This window comes from Drosophila montana, unplaced genomic scaffold (genome assembly GCF_035044405.1).
Source record: "Drosophila montana isolate Dmon_TW-CO22-7 unplaced genomic scaffold, ASM3504440v1 contig_3541_1, whole genome shotgun sequence".
Lineage (NCBI taxonomy): Eukaryota > Metazoa > Arthropoda > Insecta > Diptera > Drosophilidae > Drosophila > Drosophila montana.
This window is the reverse complement of record NW_026998422.1, coordinates 1,567-27,438: the sequence shown is the minus strand read 5'-3', so window position 1 is coordinate 27,438 and position 25,872 is coordinate 1,567. Positions and strand designations below refer to the sequence as shown.

Below are 25,872 nucleotides of genomic sequence, written 5' to 3'. Positions count from 1 at the left end.
TGTGTGTGCGTGTGCGTGAAGATTGTGAGACTGCTACCGTATCTAAGCCCCTGCAGTTGGTTTGCTTTGCGTGTGAAACGCGACAAAACAATGGCCAGTGGCTGGCAAACTAACACCAGAAGTTAATGACAAGACAGTGACAATTGAAATTACACACACTCGGCCCAACACACACACACACACATACAGTCCAATCCACACACACAGATTTACACTCTGCACATGCAACTGGCCAAAGTAAACGCCCCGTTTACCTGCCCTGGCGACTGGCTTCGGTTGTTGTTTTACCTGTTTGCTCAGGAGCGTGTTGAGGCATATATTAGATGTGCACACACACACACACACACACATGACTGTGTGTTTGTACAGCCTCTCTCACATACACACATACACAGACACACACACACACATGCCAAGTCTGAGCTGCATTCGGTTTGCTTTTGCATCTGTATCTCCAGCATGTGGCTGGTGCTGTATCTTTAGCTGTATCTGTATCTGAGCACTGTCAGTCAATGTTGTCTCGGGCCCAAATCTCACACGACAACTCAACGTCAAGGAGTCAAAGTCGCCGTCAACGGAACGTTCACCGGTTCGGTTCATTTCAGTTGAGTTCAGTTCAGTTCAATTCGGTTCAATTCAATTCACTTAAATTCCGTTCGCTTCGTTTCAATTTGATTTATCTCCCTTTCTGTTGCTGTTGTTGTTGTTCCATTTTACACCTACTCAGTCCTCGCGTCATATTTCGTTGTTAAAATTTATCTGCAACTCAATCTGAATGTCAATGCCGGCCGCATCCTCCAAGTGCATCAACGTCAGTGTTTGGGCCAGGTTTGATGGCTGGCGGCTTTTAGCGCTTAATTGCGGCGTTTAACAAATTGTTTCGAGGAACGCGCGAGAGTCCCTCAGCTTGTGTGCGTGTGTGTGTGTGTGTGTGTGTGTGTGTGTATCCGTGAGGTATGTGGTAATATATGTGCATATATTTTAGACTGGCGCCCACGCCTGGCTGTATGCAATACGAAGAGCTCTACTGGAATTAGTTAAGCAAATAAATAAACCAGACCGATAATTAAGAATAACAAAAGCTTCGACTAATGAAGTCGTCTCACAGCACGAACTGTCGATCACATACAGATACAAATGCAGATAGAGATAGAGATACAGATACAGATACTGTTGCTGAAGCTGACTGAAAGGCAACCCAAATCGAATGCGACCGCTGACTGCGGCACTTGTCAAATTGAACGATACGAATTTGTATTTCAATTCCATGTTGATCGATCTTCGGGGGCAACCCAAGTCGCAACCAAAATCGCCAGATTGATACATTGTGCACGTTTTTTGGCTTAAAAGATCCGTCGGCTGGCGGGACGGACAAACAACAAACAAGTCAAGTTTTACTTGCAGCGCAATTTGAATTTAGTTTTTTCTTTTTTTTTTTTTTTGTATCTTTTATTATTTTTTGTATCTGTTTTTTTTTATTTTCTTGTCTTGTCTGCGGCTTATTGTTGCTTAATTCTAGAGAATTCCGTAAACGGAGTCTTGCATGATTGATCGCTTATTTATTAGTTTATTTCACAATGAGTCTTCCTCTCTCCCTCTCCCTCTCTCTCTCTCTCTCTCAGTCCATCTCTCTAAACCCTTCTCATCTTGTTAATACATCAACAGTTTGGCGTAGCTTCTCATTTTCACACAAATTAATCATTTACTCCTTTTTCCAGGGCCGCATGCCGCGCCTGAATCGCAGCGTCTCCATGGAGCGTCTACAGGATTTTGCCACCTATATGGGCATGGGCGTGGTCGGCGGCGTCTCCGATATGCCGCCCTATCCGCCGCACTACACCAGCTACTCGTACCAGAGTCCAGCCGTGCCACCCAGCGCCCAGCATGCCGCTCAGTACGGCCAGCCGGCTGCCACGTTGCCGCCACCACCGCCGCCGCCGCCACCGCATCATGGCCATGGACACGGCCACCATGCGGCCATGCTGCATGCCAATTCGACGCTGGGCGATCTCTGCTCGGCCGCCGGCGGTCAGCCCCACTATGGTCACAACCTGGGCTCGGCGGTGTCCTCCAGCATGCATTTGACCAACTCCAGTCACGAGGTGGATGGCGCTGCTGCTGCCGCTGCAGCCGCTGCGGCCGCTGCCAGCAGCAACTACAAAATGGAACACGAGATGATGTATTATGCGGTAAGCGATCTGGGATCCAGCGATCGTCAGCGATCAGCGATCGGCGATCCGGCTATATGATTGAATATGAATTATGATTTTACGCAGAGAGTGTTAACCGATTTGTTATTTCAGAACACTTCTTCGGACGTGAATCACACGGATGGTTTAATCAATTCGTTTTTCAACGACGAGGATCTTCACTTGATGGATATGACGGAGAGTAAGTGATCAATAACAATAGCTCTCTTCCCATTTACAATCAGTTAATAAGCAGTAATCACCTTGATAGGAATCTATAGATTTAGAACTTTTTTTTTTTTTTTTTGGTCTATCATGAAGCTAATTTGCCTTTAGCTACTATCATGAACTATCGAAATTGGCAATTTGCAATAAATATTGTTTTATTGCTTTGCTCAACTTTTTTTAATTTAGTACAAATGCCTTACCTGTGCACAACTCAAGCTTTGAAAGCTTAAAGCTTGTCAAGAGCTTTACGAGTTATTTTTGTTATCTCTGAGCGTGCGAGAGAGTTGCTCACATATTAATCTAAATGTGTAAATATCTTGCGTTCTAAATATATAATTTTAACTATCTAGTAAATTAATGAATTTAATTAAATTACGTTTTCAGTAATTGCATATGTTATAATTATTTGATCAAGTTTTTAAATATTTAAAGAGGATTTTATTTAAAAATCGAAAGAATTAAATTATTATTTTTGTTACTTTCCATTATATATTCTGTACTTTTTATTCAGTTCGTAAACTAGCCAAAGCTTTAAAAGCTTTTTATCAACATTAAATTACGTCAATTTCAGTTGTTTTAGTCATTTTTCTTATTTCATAAAAGAAAAATATATGAATTCATAACTAATACTATAAATTTGTCATACTACAAATACTTGAGTGTTTGTGCCAGAAGCCAGGCCCCAAGGGCTAAATAGACTTCATTCGAATTCAGTTTGAGTCACACCCACATGCGCTGCTGACTCGGCGGCCGGAGCTTTCACTCCAGAACATTGCTCAAGTTGCGCGACAGCATAACAAAAACAACGCGTGCGTAAGCTAAGCAACAACAACAGCAACAACAATAACAAGGCACACACACACATACGCAAGAGAATTTGAAAACTGACAAGCTTTTTTTGACTGTTGCCTGCCGTTGTTGCTGGCACATTTTGCTGTTAGCTCAGTTGTTGCTCTGCACTGCTTTGCCGTATTCTGATTAGCATAAAATTCGTGAAATTAGTTTAAATTTGAGTGAAGAACAACGCTTGCTCAGCGGCGCGAGCTCAATCGTCGCCACGTTCGGCTCTTTTCGACCGCTCGCGGCCCGCTCGTGTTTCGCGCTCAATTCAGGCAAAATTTAAAAATGAGCATGACAAAAGCAAAGCAACAAGAACACCGCACAATTCCGAGTCAATCAGTCGAACACGAACAATCGAATACGATAGTGAAGTAAATATGTGTATTCAATGAAATAGTAGTAAAAAAAAAATTAGCAAACAATAATATACGAAGAAAAAAAAAAGGAAAACGACTACGTGCAAGAAACGTGACAGCACTCTTATACAATTAACATAAATTAATAAGACTTATTGATAAATGAAACAATGACGCACTTGGCACATTAATCAAACGCGAAAGCGGCACTAGAAACTGCACAACACACCAAATTCATGCATACGTGATACACATACATACACATATTTAAAACTGTTCTCACATGTATTGGTGCATCGCGAATTTAGAACGTTTGATGACGCGCGAGTAACGTATTTTTGTGGCAAAAAAAATAAAAAAAAATTTAAATAAAATAAAACAAAATCGAAAATAATCGAGCAAACGAACACGAGAAACAGCCCCAAAAACGGCCGCCCAGACTAGACAATACGCAAATCAACAGGTGAGAGCAAGGGGAAAAATGTGTGAAAATGAGCAGCGTATTTGATAGCGCCAGAGAAGCGGTGGCAGTGGCAGCGTCAGCGGCATCGGCGCCCAGTGCGGGTGGTGGCCGCTGCCAGCGCAGTCGGTGTTTTATTTTTATGCTCAGGCGTACAAGTCAAAAGCACAAAACCCATTTAAATATTTGCCGCGTAACAATTTTTTTCATTAGTCATGCTGCGCAACCAGCTCTGCTGCCGTTGCCGCTGCTGCTGATATCAGCAACGTTGCGCAGCAACGACAACGACAATGTTCTAAAGCGCGCTCTCTCACACGCGCAACATCGTTTTCGCTCTCGTGAGCGTCGCTCACACACACTGGCACACTCACACGTACTCTCTCTAATGCGCGCTCAGCAAGTTTTGTTGCTGCTGCTGTTGCCGTTGGCTGTTTACTATTTTTAAACTGCTGAGTCATTTTATTCGAAGCAATAACGTTAAAGCACAATATCAAAAACAACAACACAAAAAAATACATAGCACGATATCGTTGAGTCGTTATATTCTAGCGCTCTCAATGTACGAATGTTTTTATTATGAACGCACTAATTGTTGTCGCGCCACCCTCTCGCTCTCTCTCGCTGTTTCTCTCTCTTTTTGTCAATGCATTTTTGGCATAAAATGACAAAAAAAAAAGTCAAAAGAAATTACGTTATTGGGTTACGTGTTTGCGTTTGCGACATTTTTAGACAAAGACAACAAATGTGCGCATTCTCTTCAGCGCGCTGTTAAAACGTGCAAAAGCTTTAACCGTTATCTCTATTAAACTTCCGTTATTAGTTAGGTTTTTTTTATTTTTATTTTGTTTTTTCGTGGCATGTTCCAGGGCGCTATTCGTATTGCACTCTGCCCACTGATAACTTCGACCTACAATTTTGTATTGTATTTTGCCAAGTCATCAATGTTTATGGGCTTGACCTTGCCATGCCGGCACACGTATAGACGTATAGACAATGCTGAATAAGTACACATACATATATGTTACCTTAATCAGCTCACATTTAAAATAATGAGCCAAAAATTGAGCTTAATTACTTGCCCTCAAATGTGACAATGATTGGGACTCAACATTTTGGGCGGGCACCTTCGAACTTGTATGTAGGATATAAACTGTAACCGTAGGTGTCCTTTAAAGAGAGCTTTCACTGTCTGCATATGCTAGCTGGCATTACCCGACATTGCTCGTCTCAAGAGTTTTTCTTTAAATTGCAACCGTTAGATTATGGAAAATATGTGAAATACTTATCGAACGAGTTTTTACTTAGATTAATAAATGGAAAATCAGATTAAAATGTTAATATAAATAAATGTGAATATTGCATTGTAGCATATAACTTATATCGAAACATTCAGAAATGTATATCTCAAGTTTTCTATATATATTCAACTTCATTTGCGCTTACAAGCTTAAGCATAGTACCTAAGATCACATGGTTCAACGAGCAAGGCGATAAGATAAGCCGAGACCCAAAAAATAGCGCTCAACAGACCTCTCGGGTACATATAGATAGGTATATATATACATATATGTATATACATACATTTAACTACCCTCAGACATTTCGCAATGTGCATGGAATGGAAAGTGAGACGTTCAAAAAATTGGTATACCTGGGAGCTTGGGGACAGCCTAGAGATAGAGGTTGATATAGATAAGGAGCTACCGCGACGATAAGCAATACGGTGTGAATACGTAAAATGACTGCGACATTTTCTCATATGTATATAAAAATATGCTGAATAAGCGAAAGGTGCAAAAAAGCTAATCTATATAGAGCAGGAATCTACACATACAGTGAAAGCTCGCTTGGGGGAAAAAGGCAAAGTAAAATTAATATAGGGAAAAGAAGGAAAATCTCTAAAAATAATTCATATTTGTTTTTAGAATTTTACATAAGCTCTGGTAAATTAGAGATAATATAATTGCATGAAAAAATTGAAATTTCGTGAGAGTGGAATATTTATTTATTTGCATAAGGTATATTTTATTAAGAGTAGCGAAAAATGATAACAGATAGTCGAAAAGGTTATTTAAAGAAAATTGAACTGAAAGGTTAGACGCTCGTTCGTTAGGCGAGCTTTCACTGTACGATATAATTATAATTATATATGTATGTATATATTGTTATATCTATATTTATATTTAAATTTGAATAGAGAGCAACTTTTCTAATTTACAATGTTGTTTATTGCTTCTCTCTCGCTCGGACAGGTTTCTGTCGCATGGTGGACAACAGCACGAGCAACAACTCCTCGGTGCTGGGCCTGCCCAGCAGTGGACATGTGAGCAACGCGGGCAGCTCAACTCTGACCATTGGGAGCCATGCGAATCCCAATAGCGTAGCTGGCGTAGCTGTTGGTGGTGTTGCCTCTATGAGCGGTGCAGCCGGAGCAGCAGCTGTAGCTGGTGCTGGTGTGGGCGTGGGCGTAGGCGTGAGCGTGGGCGCAGCTGGCGTGGGCATGACCAGCGATCTGTTGGCCAGCGCTGGTGGGGCACAGGGTGGCGGGGATCGCCTGGACGCGTCCAGTGACAGTGCGGTCAGTTCGATGGGCTCGGAGCGTGTACCCTCGCTCTCGGACGGCGAGTGGGGCGAGGGCAGCGACTCGGCACAGGATTATCACCAGGCCAAATACGGCGGGCCGTACGATTTTAGCTACAACAACAACAATACACGCCAGCCGCCGGTGGCACAGAAGAAGCATCAGCTATATGGCAAGCGGGATCTGCACAAGCAAACGCCCAGCGCCTTGACTGCCACAGCGCCGCCAGTGGCAGCCACGCCGCAGCCTCAGCAGCATCAGCAGCAACCGCAGGTGCAGAGCATCAAGTACGAGTATGAGGCGGGCGCGGCGGCCTTTACGGGCATGCAGCGCAGCGGGGGCAGCAGCAGCGTGGGCGAAGCCGCTGCCATGGCGCCGGTTCTGTCCAAGGACTATCATCAGGCGTACGGGATGAGCGCGGCCAGCGCCTTTACAGCTGATTACGGCATGCCACGTGCACCCCTGACATCGCAGGGCGTTGTCCAGCTGAATCACACATACGCACTGCCCCAAGGCAACGGAGCACTGCCCCAGGGCAGTGGCTCCCTAAGCAGACCGCATCCGCGCGACAAGAAGCCCGTTGCAGGTAGTAAACATGCCGCCAAGTCGGACAGCGGCAGCAGCAGTGCCAGCGCCATGGAGGACGAGCATTTGTCGCGGGACGAGAAGCGCGCCCGTGCTCTCAACATACCCATTGCCGTGGGCGACATCATCAATCTGCCCATGGACGAGTTCAATGAGCGCCTGTCCAAGTACGATCTGAGCGAGAATCAGCTGTCGCTGATACGTGACATTCGGCGGCGTGGCAAGAACAAGGTTGCGGCACAGAATTGCCGCAAGCGCAAACTGGATCAGATACTCACGCTGGAGGATGAGGTCAACACGGTGGTGAAGCGCAAGGCGCAGCTGAATCACGATCGGGATCAGCTCGAAACCGAACGCAAACGCATTTCCCACAAGTTTTCCATGCTGCATCGTCATGTTTTCCAGGTGAGTTTCCCCACAACAAATCCTGCCCCTTGAATCATTTAGCTAATGAAATCGTCCATCTGCAGTATCTGCGCGATCCCGAGGGCAATCCCTGCTCGCCGGCTGACTATAGCCTGCAGCAGGCGGCCGATGGTTCCGTCTATTTGCTGCCGCGCGACAAGCCCGACAATGGCGCCACGGCAACAGCTGCTTCCAGCGCGGTGACAGCCGGCAGCAGCAGCAGCAGTCAGCAGGCGGCGCTGCATCCGGTGCATCAGGGGCATCATCAGGTGCAGCCGCAGTCGCAGCACGTGCCACTGCAGCAGCAGCAACAACAACAGTCGCGCCTGCCACCACATTTGCAGCAGCAGGCGCCGCAGCATCATCAGCAGCAGCTTTTGCCACAGCAGCAGCAGCAGCAGCAACAGCAGCAACAACAGCAGCAACAACAGCAACAACAACAGCAACAGGCGCCGCATCAGCATCAGCATCACAAGGAATGAAAATATCTGCTGCGTATTGCCGCAACAACGAGTTGGTTGTCGAACTTTCAGCAGCAGCAACAGGAGCAGCAGCAGCAAATGCAGCGGCAACAGCAGCAAGAGCAACATTTGCAACAGCAACACTTGCAACAGCAGCAATGTTGCGAGCAGGCGTACGATTACCGTTACGATTTATACAACAACAGTTACCTGTACTACTGAGCCGTTGCCGCTCTTCGTCCTCTTCTTATTCAACTTCTGCTTCTTCTGTTGCACGCAACATGTTGCTGGCAACATTTGGTTGCAAAACACGGCGCGAAAAACGCTCGTGCATTTAACTGCAGCGGGCTTTACAGTTTTTCCTTTCATTTCCCCCACCCCCTCCTTTCTACTTTCTAACTTAGTCAAAATGTTTGTTATTTATTTTTAAATTCTTTTAAATTGCCTTTTCTTCAACATTTTCTTTATACATATATATATATATAGTTTATATATATATTTTCTTATATATTGAATACAATCCATAGCGCATGGTACGAAAATGTATACCTTACTTGTGATAAATAATTTGTGAATTTTGCATGAATATGTTTTGAAGCAGCAGCAACAATTAAATTAAAGCTTGTATTGAAAAACCATTTAAAAAACCCACTAAAAAATCCTCAGTCACACACACACACACACACATGCATACACCTCTATCAACGCGTCGTCCAAAAGAAACATGATGCTAAAAAAAACCATTTACATTTTAAATATTAGTTTATACGAAAAATAAAAAAAGAAAAAAGATGAGCACATGTATAAATAGCTGTTAGGTAAAAGTTTTGTAAGGGTTTTGAAAAAAAAAAGAATAAAATATTTTAAAATATTGCTGGACATTTCAGACTCGTTCGTAAGATGCCTAGTTTTAAGTACACATACACAAAAACACATACACACGCACACAAACACTCACACACATACAAAGTAAACCTTAAGAGAATTACAACAATTAGCGTATTATTTACTAATACTTTCTAAGGCTAGCTCATAAACAAAACTGTAAATACATTTTAATTAATTTAGTTTAAATATTCTAATTCATTTAAATAATCCACTCGATGCACTAGGCGAGAGCTAAATGTACATTTATCTACCAGTTAAAATACGAACGTAACAACAAGAGTTTAAAGTGAAAGAAAACAAAAACAAACAAAAAAAAAGAAGAAAAAAAAAACAAGAAAAACAAAAAGAAATATTAATATTTAATATTCTTACAAATGTCCTATTGCATAAAAACAAGAACTTATTTATATAACTGTACGCAGAGATCAGATTCAAAAGTAAACAGGTAAAACTATTGTTAAATACATATACCTAATATATGTACACGCATACATATACGCATAAATCTAAATTGTTGCAATTAATTTCGTGCATCTCAAAATAATTATCGCAAAATGTAAAACTAAAAAGAAATTAAAAAAAAAAAGAAAAAAAAACATGTGCGCAAAATAAAAAAACACAAAAAAACGCGAAATTATTTGTTTGTAAATTGTACTAAATAATTAAATACTATGTCTATAAATATTTACACACACACAAACACATACGTAATGAAATACATTTACATATTATATTAACACATACATTTAAAGTAAAAGTACTTATGTTCTGAATATTTCAAGCATTTCTTCCTCAGTTTTCAATGCGTCCAACTTTTTAGCAACGGATCTCCAGATACCAGTTGATGAAATGAGGACTATCCAGCTCCATCTGAGGAATTAAATCGTTATATTATTATCTGATATCCATAACAACAGTTTATTGACTAAGCTGAGTAAATTTGATTAACAGATTGACGGATATATTTTAAGTCCAAACATTAAATATATCTAATACCCACTTGTATGAATGTGTCTATATCTGGGCATGTAGATTTTATGTGAAAAGCTTGTATGCTTCAGAAAATATACAAACATTTCCCAAAAACAAAAACTGAATAAAAAGAAAGAAACTTACAAAAATAATATAAACACCATCGTTTGTTAATCTTTATCTATAAAATTCATATAATTTCTTAAGAGCTTACCTATTTACAGTCTCGATCAGAGGCTCTCAAGCTTATTTCGTCTAAAACTCTTTTTATAAAACTTTTTGTTTTGACTAACTGATGTGATTGGTGATCAACGCACAGCCAAAACCACAAGAGCTAGGAATAAGGAATTTTCACTGTAGCATCTTCCACCGAGAAGGCTTGGATTCTCTCAAGCGAAATTTCTTAAAGATTTTTAGAAATAAATGTCAACCTATTAGATCATTTACCCCCAATTTCACCAAGGAGGGATGGACTCCCCTCAACTAAATTTGAGCAAAGTTCTTTGAAAATGGTTCCGACGCCGATCGGACTGAAAACAAAAAAGGTTTACACAAACGTTTTTCGCGATTTTCCGCACAATTTCACAATTAGTTGCTTTGCTCGCTAAAGTGTTTTTAGAAACTTGCACCTGGAAAGCTCAACTAATTTATGTTTCAATATTTGTTGATTTAAGAACAGTTGTGATAACCATTTTATCCAAATAATTTTGAACTGATCGTAACTTAGCCAAATGGAGTCTCATTTTAAAATGTTAACCGTTCTGGGGTTTTGATTCTGTAGAGACGATTGCAAATTTTGAGTTTTTAATTTCAAAACCAACCCTATTTTGCTGTAATTTTGCCGTAAGGCTTTGCTATTTTTTAAAAATTTTATAGAAGTTTAGAATCTTGATTTTTGAATGCCAATCGATTGTTTCCATCCGTACGAGTCCAAACTGGTATATCATTTAACAAACGGATGTAATATATTAGCTAGATATTTGAATTCCTTAATTTTTAATAACTTTAAAATAACATGTTTAAATGAAGTTCGATCCTCCGAAGTTGCCAGCCACTTTGGAGTTCATATTGGATAATCTTAGCAAGCAAATAACACCGTCTGCTCTGCAATAGGCTATGCTTTAAAAATATATTTGGCTTCCTAAAAGTATGCTAGAAAAAGTAACAGCGCATAAAATTATTAAGCCAAAACAAAATAATTAAAGGCATTCTTTTTCGAATGGAACACAATTACAAAAAATACACTTGTGTCTAGGTTAATTTGAATATAAAACGAGGAATTCTTGTGTATATAATTCATTCAGGTATATTTTCGGTCTTTTAATTTTTACAATCTTTGTGACACTTAATATGTCGATAAAATACATCAATTAACATTCACATATGCTCATTCCATTTATTGTCCACACAGTATTTAATAACAATTCAAAGCTCAATCTGCATTTTTTTTTTTTGAATAAGTGTACATATATATTTGACTAATCATTGAGTAATTGAGATATTGAACAATTATCGTTTAAGGTAGCTTTAAAATTCATATAACTTGTTGTTTTGCACTATATCATTTTTGTGAGCTTTACATATATGTATATACTTAGCTAGGATAAGTGTATAGGGTTTATACGCTCATACGAGGAAGTTGCAGCATTTTGGTTTCATTATATCGTTCATGGTATTTGTTTATAATATCAATTTGATGCTTATTTATATAGTAAATTCATTAAAAACTAACACTAACGCAGAAAATACACTAAAATCAATTAATGTTTTACAAAATACAAGCCAGAGACGTTTCAAGGATCTGCATCTGGTTCTTTAGGGGTTCTTTAGGATGTCACAGCTAAGAGAGCCGCATCTGAGTGGCCTCTGCTTAAACTAACTATCTATATGTGTATATGTATGTATATAGTCTAATTAGAATTCTAGGAGCCTACACTTAGAATACAACATCAGTTTGGGTTCGCTGTGCTCGGTTTGAATATCAGCAGATGGAATCGATGGGCAGCTGATCCTGCTTGATGCTCAGTCGTCGCGGATTCGATTGCTTGGCACGGGCGCTGCCATTGCCATTGCCATTGCCGTTGCCAGGTGCAGCGGGAGCAGCTGGTGCAGCGGATGGAGCAATCGTGTTCAGTGTGCTGAGACTGTTGCTGTGGCTGTAGTTGCTGCTGTTTATGGAATTACCGGAGTTGGTTCTCTCATTAATACTTGTTAGGTTGGGTATGCTCGGCGCCGTGGTCGTTATGGATATATTGTGGCCGCCCATGGTGAACAAGGCGCCATGCTTGCCATGGCCGTGACCGTGGCTCTGGCTGTGGTGGTGGTTGTTATTGTTGTTGTTCAGCGGCTCCAGTTCGCTGGCCAGGACGCCGTTCGGTATGGAATGCGAGCGTATTTGCAAACGGCCCGAGTCCAAAGACTCATCGCTGGCCGGATCCAGATGGTCCACAGAAGCGGCCGAGGCAATGCGCTGAAACATGCTGGCCGCGGAGAGCGTCCGATCCGCAAATGGCACTGAAAATTATAAATTCAATGATGATAAATATCTGCTGGCAGTGGGTAATCAAAGGATGGACTTACCTATGCCGCTCTTGGCGCTGCGCGTGCACTCGGACTTGAGCTCGTCCAGCTGTTTGGCGCTGCACAGGGGCGTGTCCACGTCGTAGGTGTTGTTGAACAGCGTATAGTCGACCTCATACTCGCCGGTCTCCTTGCGGAAGGACACCACATTGACGAAGCGATGGCCCCACAGTATCTCCGAGGGCAGATAGCTGCTGCGCGCCTGCGTGGTCATGCCCGTGGACTCAATGACGCCCTCTGTAAGGGAAGGATTAGTCCCAGGCTCAAGTGTAGCTGCTGTTGACCCAACTTACCCAGCATGACGACAACCTCGAAGCGCTCCTTGAGCATATCCGAGGCGGAGAGCATGTAGAGCGGACTGTTCCGATCGATCTTGTGCACAATGGTCGTCGGCCAGATGAACATCAGCCGATCCTCGCCACCATCGGCGCCCACATGCAGCTCCTGCTGATAGAAGGGCAGCACCTCTCCCTCCTTGGTCACCTTCTTGCGTATGACCTGGGCACGCACGTGCGCCTCAATTATGTGGGATTTGCGCATGTCACCCACTCGGAACATCAGACATGGCGTCCCATCCCTGTGACAGATGACCGCATTCCTCGAGAAGAGCAGCGTCTGGGCGCGTTTCTTGGGACGCGACAGCTTGGCAAACACAATGCCCACCATGAAGGCCTGTATGAAGACGCCCGTGATGCACTGGATGCACATGGTGAATATCGCCTCCGGGCACTCCTCGGTCACATAGCGATTGCCATAGCCGATGGTCGTTTGCGTCTCCACAGAGTATAGAAAGGCCGTCATTATGCCCTTCACCTCCGTCACGCAAACCGTGTGCGTCATATTGACAATCAGCTCCGGTTGCGTATTGCGCAGATGTATGTACTCCAGATCGTTGTGGGCAAAGGCAATCGTCCACCAGATGAACCCGAAGAAGGCCCAGGAGATGACAAAACTGGCCGCAAACACCAGCAGCGTCCAGCGCCACTGTGCGTCCACGAGTGTGGTGAAGATGTCCTGGAAGGAGAGAGGAAGAGATGTGTTTAGTGCAGGGCAATATCGAACCGGTTCAAATCTTAAATTCCAGGTTATATTTCACTATAAAGCGAACTTGGAACCGAACCTTTTTAGCTTTTGAATATTAAAATGAACCAATTTGCAATGTTAAATGAGCTTATTTTAATATAAATAATATTATTCAAAAAACTAATTTATTTAATTTTTAACCGGCGTTAAAGAAGCAGGTTCACGAACCGCACGAGTCAGTGGTTCGCGCCGCTAACTTTAACGGCAGCCAAGGTAAAAAGGAGCTCCCCTTGAATTAGATATGCGCAGCTAAATTTAAATCGGCCTCATTTGCATAATCCGCACATGTTTTCAAATCAATGCGTGTGCGTGTCGTGTGAGTGGGTGTGAGTGTGAGCGTGAGCGTGTGTGTCTTTGGCTAAATGTAAAACGGACTCCTCACCTGCAAATAGCGGCGACGTCTCTTGGCCACGTTGCCTTGCACCACGTTGCACTCGCCATGCTTGAAGACGACACGTTTACGCACACGTCGCGAGCTAAAACGTGTCTGCCGATACCTATGTGAAAGGAAGAGAGCAAAAGGGAGTCCAGTTATTTAAGAGATTTAAGCAATCGAACAGATTCACATAAAAGTGTCTGTATGTGTGTGTGTGCGTTTTTAAGGAGGACTTTTTCTGTTTTGGGTTTTTATATAATTTAATTTCCCCTCTTGAGCGAAGTGATTATAAATATTGGTATATTTAAAAGGGATTATAAATATTGGTATATATAAAGAGTGTGCGTATGTGTGCCTTTAAGGAGGTCTATTTCTGTGACATTGCGGTTGCCTTTTATATAATCTCTGCACTTTCTTTACTCTAATTCGAGAATTAAAATCTCGCGAATTTAAAATAATTTTGAAATTGTTAAAGACATATTCCATCAATTTAGCATTTTCAATTTTCGCAAAAATTTGTTTTTACAAATATTACTTCGTTTTTCTTAATATTTGAATAATACTTATTTTAATTTTATAATAATTTAAAAAAAAAAATCATTTTTTTTTTAAAAATTTGTTTATAGACTTATAATTCTTTTCGCAAATAAAAGTTATTTCTAAAAGCGAGCGTCTACTGTATTCATAGATGTAATTGTTTTGTGTCACCTAGGTTTGGTTTGTTGTCCTATTTATGTACTCTTATCAGTAGAACTGATAGCCTGTATATGTACTTATGGTCTATCTCTTTAAAATTTCTATTCACATCTGTTGTCGTCTCTGTCAATTTTATATTTGTCACAGTTGGTTCCCGAACAATTCTTTGAAACACGTGATTAAGTATGTAGATAACAATTTCCCCTTTTCTTGGGAATTCAATTTAAATTCCTCTTACAAAATTTTCAGCATTTATAAATTACATAATGGAAAAAAACACATATTAGTTGGATAGTTAAGTTAAGTACCTATTTACATATATATACATATGTATATATATTTAAGTGGGGAGTGTAAAAACAGATGACTGGCAACAAGAGATAAATACTTAAAGTAACAGAAGATTTTCCATTGCCATTGTGATTGATAAATCGTGGCAAAAACGGGAAGTGTATATTCGTGCATATCTACATACATTATATATAAAGAGATATGCACGAGCACAATACAAATATTTTATTTTTAAACAACAAAAGACGCACTGTCCGAGAGGTTCAAGAGCTAATTGCTATCCAGACAGCATTTAAGGTCTTGTTTAATATTTTATACACTATAACTAAACCAATTACCAGATCAGAGTCTGTGCTAAAACGCTGCTGAAGCACAGGACAATCACAAAGCCAATAAAGATGTGCATTAAAAGTAAGAATGTGGTCAAAAAATTAAAGTCAAAAAATTATATAAGATGCACTCAGACTCATCAGTTGTTTAAACAAATAAAATGCTAAATATTATATTTCGGCGATCCTTCCGCTACGTCCTCAATAAACTGAACTCATGCAGAAATTCACATGTGCTTTCTGCCGGAGCTTTCTGTCGGAAGCTTTCACACAATCACGGATCAAGAGTCAAATTCGCACTGTGAGACGGATTCGATACGCGGCCGTTTGCAGTTGCGCTCAGCCATTGTTGCTGTAATCGCAGAATTTAACTGTAAACTGAAACGCTACTTACATTCAAAGCAACAACAACAACAACAGCAGCAGCAGCAGCAGCGACAGCAGCTGACATTTGTTGCTCTTGTTGCAGTTCTTTCTTACATTGCATTGCAATTTCACGCTTTATCTGCGCTGTTCGCTTCATTCTGCCTACTTATGCAAAAGTCCCCACATGGGGACCACACAATTAAAGCTCATAAATACCCTCTTGAGCTTATACTCAAAGCTCTGAATGCAAAGGGCGCGCTCACGAGAGCATTTGTAATGAGAAACAGTCAACAAAGCAACTAAAAAAAAATGATCAATGGACTCGATAGTTGGTTTTTAGAGTTCTAGCTAAACGTTTGTGCTCTTATATTGAAGAGAATTAAAAGAGTAGCTCTGTTGAGCACCTGTCTCCTCTCCTGATGCACGCTCACAACTGAGAGATTATTTATTTATTTATGCTGATGTCAACTCCGGACGTTGACAAATCGTTTGCCGAGCGTTGCTCCAACGTTTAAGCTGTGCAAAAATTCGTAGAAATTGCCATCGAACTTGACAATAACGTTTATTGGTTTGAGCTTTCGAAATTTGTGGTTGTTTTCTAAGTAATCGCATGCAAATAAACCGGGTTTTAAAGCGTTGTTATACCCTGTACATAAGTAATGATTAGGAATGGTATATAGAGATGTACGTATAGCTGAAGCAGAAGCAGAAAACAAAGGACTATAAAGTATAATCAGTGTTAAGAGTTAAATCAATATGTGTTCATTCGCCTGTCTATCTGAACTATTTTAATGCGTTCACTCTGCTCCATCGAAACTATAATTAGAGCTCATGGATATATCTTGTATCTCTATACGGTTCTCATTACATCAAGTAAGACAGATTTTGTAATTTTTTTGGTGATCTCATTCTCTATTTTTCGTACACTCACTTTCTCTGTCTTTCTCTTTCTCTCTTACTCCCTTTTTCTCTTACTCTCTCTCTCCCTCTCTTACTCTCTCTCTATCTCTCGTTTTTTCTTACTTGCTTTTTCTCCTTCTCTCTCTCTCTCTTACACATTTCTACTTTCTCTTTCTTCTTTGCAATCACTCACGCACTCTCTTTCAGAAACTCAAAAACGTCTTGTTTATTACTTTTCACTTGATTCGTTCCTCGCAATATTTATCGCCCTTCTATATGGTTCTCAAAACATCAAGTGAGACTTTTACATTCTGTTAACATTTTTTTCAAGAGTGTATAGTTTAATCACATGCTAATCTGGTTCGCGTGTTTTAGAGGGTGTTTGTAGGTGCATATAATTCAATACAAACATATGTACATATATTAGCGTAAGGGGAAACTGAATACAGGGTACAACTTAGTTGAAAATTCTCTGTTAGATCAGTCTGGTTTTTATTTTGTGAACTGCAACTTTGCATTACTTATGGACAGATGACTAAACTGGCAAAGGCAGTTTCTGCCGTAGATCTTAACGTGGTTGCCAAAGGCGGGTAGACAAGTTCAATGGAATTGCACTGAGTCATTCGGAGAGGTTTTGAATAACATCAAGAAAGATCAGCTGAAATGCTACAAATTGTGGATAACGAATTAAAATACAAAGTTTTTAATGACAAAGATCAAAAACGAACTTGAAAATATTTATTAATTAGTTATAAATTAAATAATAAACACTCAAGGTATATGCAAACATTTTGTATATAAATTTGACAAGAAACTCAGCTCAGCTCCTAAACATTATGACATGGATCTATATAATATAGATAAGTAAAGTTGCTTAATTGCACGCAATTAAATGTTTCGAGATAAAAACAATAATAAAAGGCAAACCTGATCTTAGACATTGCGAAAGTTATGGCTAATCAGTGGAGGGTTTTCGCTCAAATGCACTTCTTGAAAAGTTCTTGGCCAATTGCCAAACAATCCATAATCGCAATGCAACTAAAGAGCAGAAACTGTAAAAAGTTAGCTGACTATATAAAGTTGACCGAGGTCGTAAATAAATTATTGACGTCATTTGGGACTAGTGGTAAAATGATTTTCAGTTTATATAAAGTAAGCGATGTCTTCAAACAATTTGTATGTATTAATCAAGGCTACAAAACGGGTTTGAATTGAACCATATTAAAATCCGTAATTCCGAGGCACAATTGACTTTGAAAGGGTATACAAATCTGTTAATATAACATGCTGAACTACAAAATGATATATAACCAAAACTGAACTTAAGAGAGAGGCAGTTGTCCGAGCCGTGAACCTTATTTGCAGGTTTGTCACGATCTATATGTTTATATATTATATATCTATATCTATCTATCTGTCTCGACTAGTATATAGCACATAAATCATGTCAGAAAGGGCAACAACAATAACACAAGCCATTTATCGTAAATTTAAATATGATTTTCGTTTTTGTGCGAGTGCAGTGCCAAAATGTAAATGCCAAAAGTCATATGCAAAATTGCATTTTACAGTCTAAAGGTATGAATATATTATATGTAATTATATATATTTATAAGTATATCTACATAAACTATCGATAGAGTTGTCAAATGCAAATGCTACCTTTGGACATTGAACCACGTGTGCGCTGTGTAAACAAATTTGTTTAAACGCTGCTTCCTTTTGTATTATAGCAAAGCAGATGTTTCAGTATATATATTATATAGATCACACTTATACATATGTATTCTTTATATACATATATTTATGTACCTTTATATTTATAGCTATGCTTTAAACAATTGCCAGCGGCAATAATAGGCAGTAAACAGCGCCTGGAAAAGCGTTGCATGCAAATATTTGTGGCAGCATTTAATTAAAGAGTTGTTTTCCCTTTAATGAAATGTACACACATCGATCTATATAAACATATAGACATACTAACTAGCTTAAACAGAGCACAGCTGCACACTTGTTTAAATAAAATATAAAATACATATATACTAAATAGCTGCTAGAAGAGTCCGAAGTCATCGATAAACGATTCTTACTAATCGATACACAGGGAAAACTTCGCGATCGGACTGTTTTTTTTTGAACAGTTTCTTACTTTTCCTTGAGCCTTTAAACCAACTCAAAGGGAGATTTCAATCGATAATTATCACATATTTACAAATTTTGACTACCAAAATGGAAAATGTTTGCCACAATCTTTTTTATTTATTACCAACACACTTTTTTGAAAATACTTGTAACTTTATATACTATATATATCTATATGAATACATGTTTTCATGTGATTTTGTCAAGTTCTTAACATCGCTCTTTAGCAGACCAAAAGAGACGGACATAAAAGCTGTCCGCTCACGCGAGCATTCACTGTAGCCAAACATTACCTCAACAGCTCCTCGCACCAGGACTGTTCACTGGAATGCGTTGCCCGATAAACAATCGTCGATAGGCGACTGAAACTGCGTCGTAGCTCCGACATGTTGTTGTTGTTGTTATCGTTATCGACGGAACGATACTTGTATTGAGTACTTCTTTAAGAATACTTCAGTTGAGGGTAAAAACTGTTGTTGTTGTTGTTGAGTTAAAAATGAAATATGTTGAATTGCGTTGGAGGGTTTTTACGTTTGCGCAAAAATTCAAATCGAACGAGACGTTTTGTTTGTAATTCGTATTTTTTGTTTCTCGTTCTCTAGTTTGTCATTGTTATAAAAATAAAACATATACAATGCTTCTGCAGCAGGCGACGACGCGCCGTGTAGCCCCAGCCCAAGAAGTCATTAAAGTCATTTCTCAACATTTTGTGAAACACTTTTGAAAGTACTTCTTTTTTGTTGTAGGTTTTGTTTTCTTATTTATCAGAACTCAAGAGCCCTCAACTCAGCACAAATATGTGATCAGCTTTATAAAGCGTATTTGATTGACTTGTATTTCTGTTTGTGTTTTCGCATGCGAACCGAACGAACGAGCCACATTTTACCAACTGAGAAGTCAAATTGAAATTCGTTGTAGTCAAATACGATTTCCTATGCGAACAGCGCCCCGCTTCGAGTAGCCATACACCCGTACTGGTACCCGTACCCCCACACACATTTACCACCAGATATCTCTTGTCTTTCTGGCCGCACTCGATCTACATACGTTCTACGTTCCACACACTCACAACCAAATAGCCAAGACTCGTACAAACAGAAATCATTTCGCTTACACATGCTCGCATTGTCGATCGGGACCTGGTGCCGCACTCAACAGTTACAGACGCATATATCCAATGGACAGTTATCAGCCATGACTGGCTTTCTATATGCATTAAGGCCTACACAGGTTGCCAAACAGATATCGACATATATCTCTATGTGTGTATGCAATATCTAATGCCCAATGGCTGGCCCATTATTTTTACGTATGTACGTTCAGTATGAGTATGACAAGTGTCCAGAGACACGTTTTGTTGATTATTGTTAAATTCCAGAGGTAAATAAAATTTAATTTCATTTAAGTGCTGTGCTGGATGGATAAGTTATCTAAGTGTTGGCGGGAAGTATCACAGTGTCGAGTGCTATTTAAATGTGCGTCTTATATGTAAAGTCGTTCTCCTATAATATTGATATTCATTATATCTCATAAAATGAAAAATCAGGTCAAATAAACCCCATGTAATCCAAACCTTCTTTAAAATGAAGAGCTGTAATCTGTTGTCTGTTTAATGGGCCATAGACTTTATTCCGAACCTCAATCGCATCTATACAGATATACATATATAGCATGTGGAAATGTTTTGTCAAATTTATTTCGAAACGCAGAATGTCTGCCATATACATATACACATGCTGAAAGCGCATGCATATAGAATATATATCTTTATATATGTAAATACAAACATATCTTGTATTCCGCTTTGCTCGAACCGGTTTACACCGCCCGCCGTCTATGCAAATGCGAGAGATTTGGGTGTTCGATCGATTAAAAATAGCCCCCACATCCCAGTTGATATTATGAAAGGGGCTGGCGCGTTGGGTCCTCAACAGTTTCATAATATAGTTTACTTTTTCTATTCTTTATTGAAGTTAAGTAAACATTTGTACACTTTAAATCTGCAAGCACGGAGCGTTCATTAGATCTTGAAGCTCTTGGGCCTGTCCCAACCCATAATAATTGATATCTGATTATAATCAGAAGCGCCCTCCCGCCCAAGGCATATATCTTATCGGCGGAATGTATCATAAGAATGAAATTTACCCGTATCATAAGAATTGCGGCAGTGAAGAATCGCTCGAAAAGTACACGAGTCTTACTAATTTCCCAAGTGCCATAAGATCTATGAGTAATTTTACAAAGAAAGCATAACTTAACAACACAAACAGCCGTTGATACCCTTTATCGGTACAACCAAAAGCAGATTTTGTCAACGATGTGACGTCAAGAGAGTGACGCACCTGAGACAATAATTTGTAGTCAAGTTTTGCTGGCGGGAAACAATTAAAACTATGATTATGACTAAAATGTGGCCAAATACAGTAGCAGCTTTTTATTTTATTTGTCTTCCTTTAGCTCCCACTAAGATACGAATAGAGATACGAAAGTTGGCCTTGTAATAATGTCTGTTCCACTGGGCAACAGAGGTTCAAAGAACCCTCGTTAAATGTTGCCGCATGTACTACACACAATTCTAGCTGGTAACAGAAACGCAATCTGAACAGGTTTCAAATTAATTTATAATATGTAAGACACATCATGCCGAGCACATGTTGAAAATGTCATTTCATGTTGAAGTTTTAACACTCGGACGCTAAAAGGTGATCAACATTTTACTCAGCCAGGCGACGTATCAATATAAATGTTCGCAAGATTGTAAACAAGCTTAGGTAATATATTATTTTATCATTTAAACGATATACAATAGCATATTAGCATGTGATTTTAGATGGTTTATTACACAATTATCCAATAATTATCGTAGGTATTTAGCTAATATATCATTGATCATTAATCGTTAGATCGCCAACATTTGGATCGTGAAAGTTCAGTTAGTTTATGTTATATTTCATTCTATTGCTCAATATGATCTGCTTAAGAACAGATCATAAGATCGTTAGGAGTTGGAAAGATCAGTAGGAATAGATTCTTTCTTGGGTGAAATACCAAGTCATATTAACATTGATTGACCTTAATTTTGTATCACATTTGTTCTAGTATTAAAAATGATCAAAGGATCGTTAGAAGATGGAAAGATCTATAGATTTTAGTACCAGATTCTTAAATAAACTAATCATAGCTTGAATAATTAGCACAATTATTAAGCAAACAATGTTAATCATTGTTATATATAGACTGATCGATAGTATTGTAATATCGTATGTCAGATGATATTAACATGAGATGTTAAATTTTCTGTTACCCGCCGTTTAATAATTATCTTAAACTGAATAATTTTGATATAATTATGTTAATAAATTTATGATAAGCTCAAAGTGTTTTTTGAGAGTTCAAATAAGTGAATCATTTTGATAAGACATTCAGTATAGCTTTTTATATATAAGTGAGTTCAGAGAACTGATTAGCTCTGATGAAACTTGAATAATAGTTAAGTTTAACGTAACGCTCAGACTCATTTCCTGCTGTTTTTTTTTTCTTGCTTCGTTTCATTTTTTAATTAAGTTTTATCTTTGACACAGCTCAGTTCTAAAATTAAAATCGCCTATATGTGCCGTTAATCTTGAGTTTTTAGTCACGCCAAAAATATAAAAATAGTTAATGAATGTGGCATATAATTAGCAAAGACATGTATTTGCCATTTGAAATTCGACTTGAGTTAGCGAACGCCTCTGTCTCTGGTAATATTCCATACAAATAAGGCACATCAACTGAAAGATTACAATCAAGACGTTTCCAAAACGTTTCCAGGCTCGAGGCGTCGGCCGTCTGTATATGCATATTTAATTAACAGTTTCCGAAATTCGCTGAAACATTATTAAACTTTCCACATAAACGTGAATACTTGAACAAATAAGCAAAGTAACTCAATTTATGTCGATTCATCACTATATTTATGAATCTTTCTCGGTAACTGTGTATCTCAATCTGCAACTGTTTGGGTCTCTGTGGAACGACATGCCCAATAAGCGTGTCGCCCGGGCGGCGTCTTTAATGAGTCACGACAGGTCCCAGGCGCAGTTCCACACCTCCGGCTAAGTGCTAATAAATGCGCAATATTTGGAGAGGGGTAGGGGGAGACTTGCGTGGCCTTATCAACGTGAATTGGTCAGGGCCAGGTTTTTATCTGTTTTTAGCCAGTTGTCACTTAGTCTGGATTGTAAATAATACTGAAAAGTACACAGCCGCACAATAATCCGGGTAAATACTAATAGGTATAATAACTATGTATGTATATCTATGTATATATACTCATATGGCGGGCATGTGACTGGGCCCCGACTTGTCAGCTGGTTGAAACAGTTAAGCGAGCATCTAAAATAAACGTCAACATGCGCCACTTGTTAGGCTAATGACTACACGCTTTCTACATCTTCAAATGTGGTACAGTCTGCACAAAAGTAACCCACATGCCAAAAACAGTACGAGTAACGGTAGTTGCAAATAAATGCGCAATTTTCATGCAAGTGCAACTTGTGGATATGGCATTCGACTTGCCATCAATTATTAAGTTGAAAATATTATACTATATACAAAAAACGTGAATTCCATTATCATTTACACCTTCAATACACAGTCAATATGACAGTTACTTATAAAGACACAAAGACGTGCATTGAGTGGGCATGGAGCAGGTACAGCCAGCTCAAAGGCTGGAGTTGTGTCAGCCAGTCTTGAGAAACATATGTTATGTGTACTTGTGAAACAGACAGTGCTGCACAATATGTTAAACATTTATTTTCAAGGCTTGGCTTATTTATTTTATTTATATATATATATATACATGTGTATAAGGGTGTGTGAGTGTATGTTTGCCTTGAGGCAAGTATGTATAAACTATTATAAGTCCTAATTTTCCTTAAATTATTCGCTATCTTTATGCATAATAATCCCATGTACTATTAACCTAATCTATTTGTTTATGAAGAAACATACATATAAGTTAAGTAAACAAATAGGCGTGCGGCAGTGCCAAATACTTTAAAACTAGGCGATTTGCGGCTCATAAATTAGGTAGCAAAGTAAGCGCCAGGCATTGCTACCGGCCTCTAACTTATTTATAAAGGTAATGAGCGCCATTTAAATTCCACCAACGGCATGAAAAGCGCCCCCTGCCGATAACGTTGCCCATTTACCACACTCCTAAGCCAAACTGTTTGGCGTTCAATGCGAATGATTGAGCCGCATGTTAAAACTTCCTGAGGCTCAGCAGCAAAAAGAGTAAAGAGAAGAGGACGAGTCTGTCAGAGTTGGCGTGGGTGTGAGCATAGGCAAGTGAGAAAAATGCATTGAGAGTACAGTATGCTAAGCGACCGGCGCAGGCAGCAGAATTGCACGCGTTTGTTATGCAGACACTCTTATAAACAAACAGCAGCTGCAGCAGTATAAGAGTGAAACTGCTGTTGCTGCTAATGTTATTGTTGCCATGCAATGTTTTGGGTTGCGCATTCTCATGCTTTGTATTCGACACTGAAACATATTATAAAACATAGATGTTTTTTTTTTTGGCAGCTGCTGCGCTGTACTGTACATAGCTGTCGAGAGTCGAGTTCAATGCAGCTGAAACAAGTTTGTTACTTAAGGAGCGACATTGGAAACAGACCTCAAACAGCAGTGTTGCAAAACAAAAATGCACTTGAAAACCTGCAGCACTACTTATTAATAATTACAGGCGATAAACACAATCGTTTAGCAAACAGTTAACCAGCTTTCAAATCTGCGCGTGTGTCTGTGTGTATGCATAACTTACTCGTACATCGCATCGACAAGATCGCGCTCCCAGGTCATCAGACGCTTCATGTTGCCCAAAAGGAAATGCGTGCAAATTTGAAGATGCTTTAAATTCAATGCACACGCGTCCGTTATACAACACAAAATGTGTGTGTGAGTTTTGTATATATATGTATATTTTAGTTTTGTGTCTTTTTTTGCGTTTTTTTGTTTTGAGGTCGGCGAAAACGCGGCGACAACACGCGGCGTCGCTATCGCGGCGGCGACTAAAATGTAACGGACGGTCAGCAGCAACAGCGGCGCGGCGACAATACAAACATCAATACGAAATATGTTTGTATCTTTGTTATATTTTACATACGTATGTATGTATGTAACTATGTATATATGTATGTATGTGTGTTTGCTGACGAGTGACAGCTCCTCCTCGGTCGAACGGCTAGCAAAAAATAAAAAGCTCTCCGCTCCTGTTACAACCTTGACGTGGATGCGGCAGCAGCAGCAGCAACAAATGAGTTACAATTATAATAATTGATATTTGTATTTAGAAACAAAAAGATTCGAGCACTTTTTTATAATACTGGTCCCCGCGGGTGACGTTATCGCTGGATCTGGATACTGGGTTATGGGAATTTTTATATTGCTAGCTTATTGATGCTGTTGTTGTTGTTGTTGTTTAGCAACTCTCTTAAAACACACACAATGCGAATACTTCTCGTTTCGCTCTTTATCAGAAATGCGTTCTTTTTGTGGTTGGAAAAGCGAATATTGTTTTTATTTTGAAATAAACAAAAACGCGCATTATATACACAGCGTCTGTTCCGGCCGACAGAGCGGAACTATTTACGTTTGAATTGAGTTTGCCGGTGTTTTTAACGGTAACGGTATTTTGTCGCTTCTATTGTTATTGTTAATTTGCTGAACAGTTCATCCGATTGTAATTATTTAAGCGGCGTCTGATTTACAACTGGCGTTGCATGTAAAATGCGTTTAAATAACTTTACAGCGTCGCTGCCGATCGTGCAACGAACTGAGCGCAGAGATCGTACAGCCGCGTAGAAGAGATGCTGTTGCGAAGAGAGCGCGTGACTGAGAGAAGGCGCGCGCAAACAGAAGCAGTCGTCGCTGTTGCGCTATGACGCAGATGTATTACTTTCTGCGAAGACGGCTGAATCCAAACTGAAATGCTCAGTTGACAGCATTGTTGCTTTTTATTTCAATTTCAAGTATCATATTGAAGAGCCGATAGCAGCAGACTTCGCGTCGCTGCCGATAGCAGCAGCAGCAGCAGAGACAGCAGCATGCTGCTAAACACAAGCAAACACTAAGAGAGTAAGAACAACAACGCTTGTTA

The 25,872-nt window shown here is 39.6% G+C and overlaps 2 protein-coding genes across 4 annotated transcripts in view; one reads left to right on the top strand and one right to left on the bottom strand.

Annotated features, from left to right (window-relative positions):
* The window catches only part of cnc (cap-n-collar), a 43,445-nt gene extending 34,850 nt beyond the window's left edge, over window positions 1-8,595 (top strand). The window contains exons 8-11 of the mRNA XM_064692253.1: window positions 1,719-2,189; window positions 2,304-2,391; window positions 6,326-7,644; window positions 7,710-8,595. Coding sequence (XP_064548323.1) covers window positions 1,719-2,189; window positions 2,304-2,391; window positions 6,326-7,644; window positions 7,710-8,126 — 2,295 coding nt within the window. The 3' untranslated portion in view covers window positions 8,127-8,595. The remainder of the gene's footprint in view (window positions 1-1,718; window positions 2,190-2,303; window positions 2,392-6,325; window positions 7,645-7,709) is intronic.
* Window positions 8,596-11,245: 2,650 nt separating this feature from the next.
* On the bottom strand, window positions 11,246-24,860 carry Irk1 (Inwardly rectifying potassium channel 1). 3 transcript variants are annotated; one of them, XM_064692237.1, is made up of 5 exons: window positions 24,538-24,860; window positions 14,011-14,125; window positions 12,839-13,559; window positions 12,546-12,782; window positions 11,246-12,479 (listed from the first exon to the last, which is right to left on the bottom strand). In XM_064692237.1, the coding sequence occupies exons 1-5, from the start codon at window positions 24,585-24,587 to the stop codon at window positions 11,947-11,949; spliced, it is 1,656 nt and encodes a 551-aa protein (XP_064548307.1). In that variant the 5' UTR covers window positions 24,588-24,860; the 3' UTR covers window positions 11,246-11,946. The 3 variants fall into 3 exon arrangements, with proteins under 3 accessions (XP_064548307.1, XP_064548305.1, XP_064548306.1); XM_064692235.1 differs by lacking the exon at window positions 24,538-24,860 and adding an exon at window positions 19,022-19,131; XM_064692236.1 differs by lacking the exon at window positions 24,538-24,860 and adding an exon at window positions 15,330-15,620.
* Between the last annotated feature and the right edge of the window lie 1,012 nt (window positions 24,861-25,872).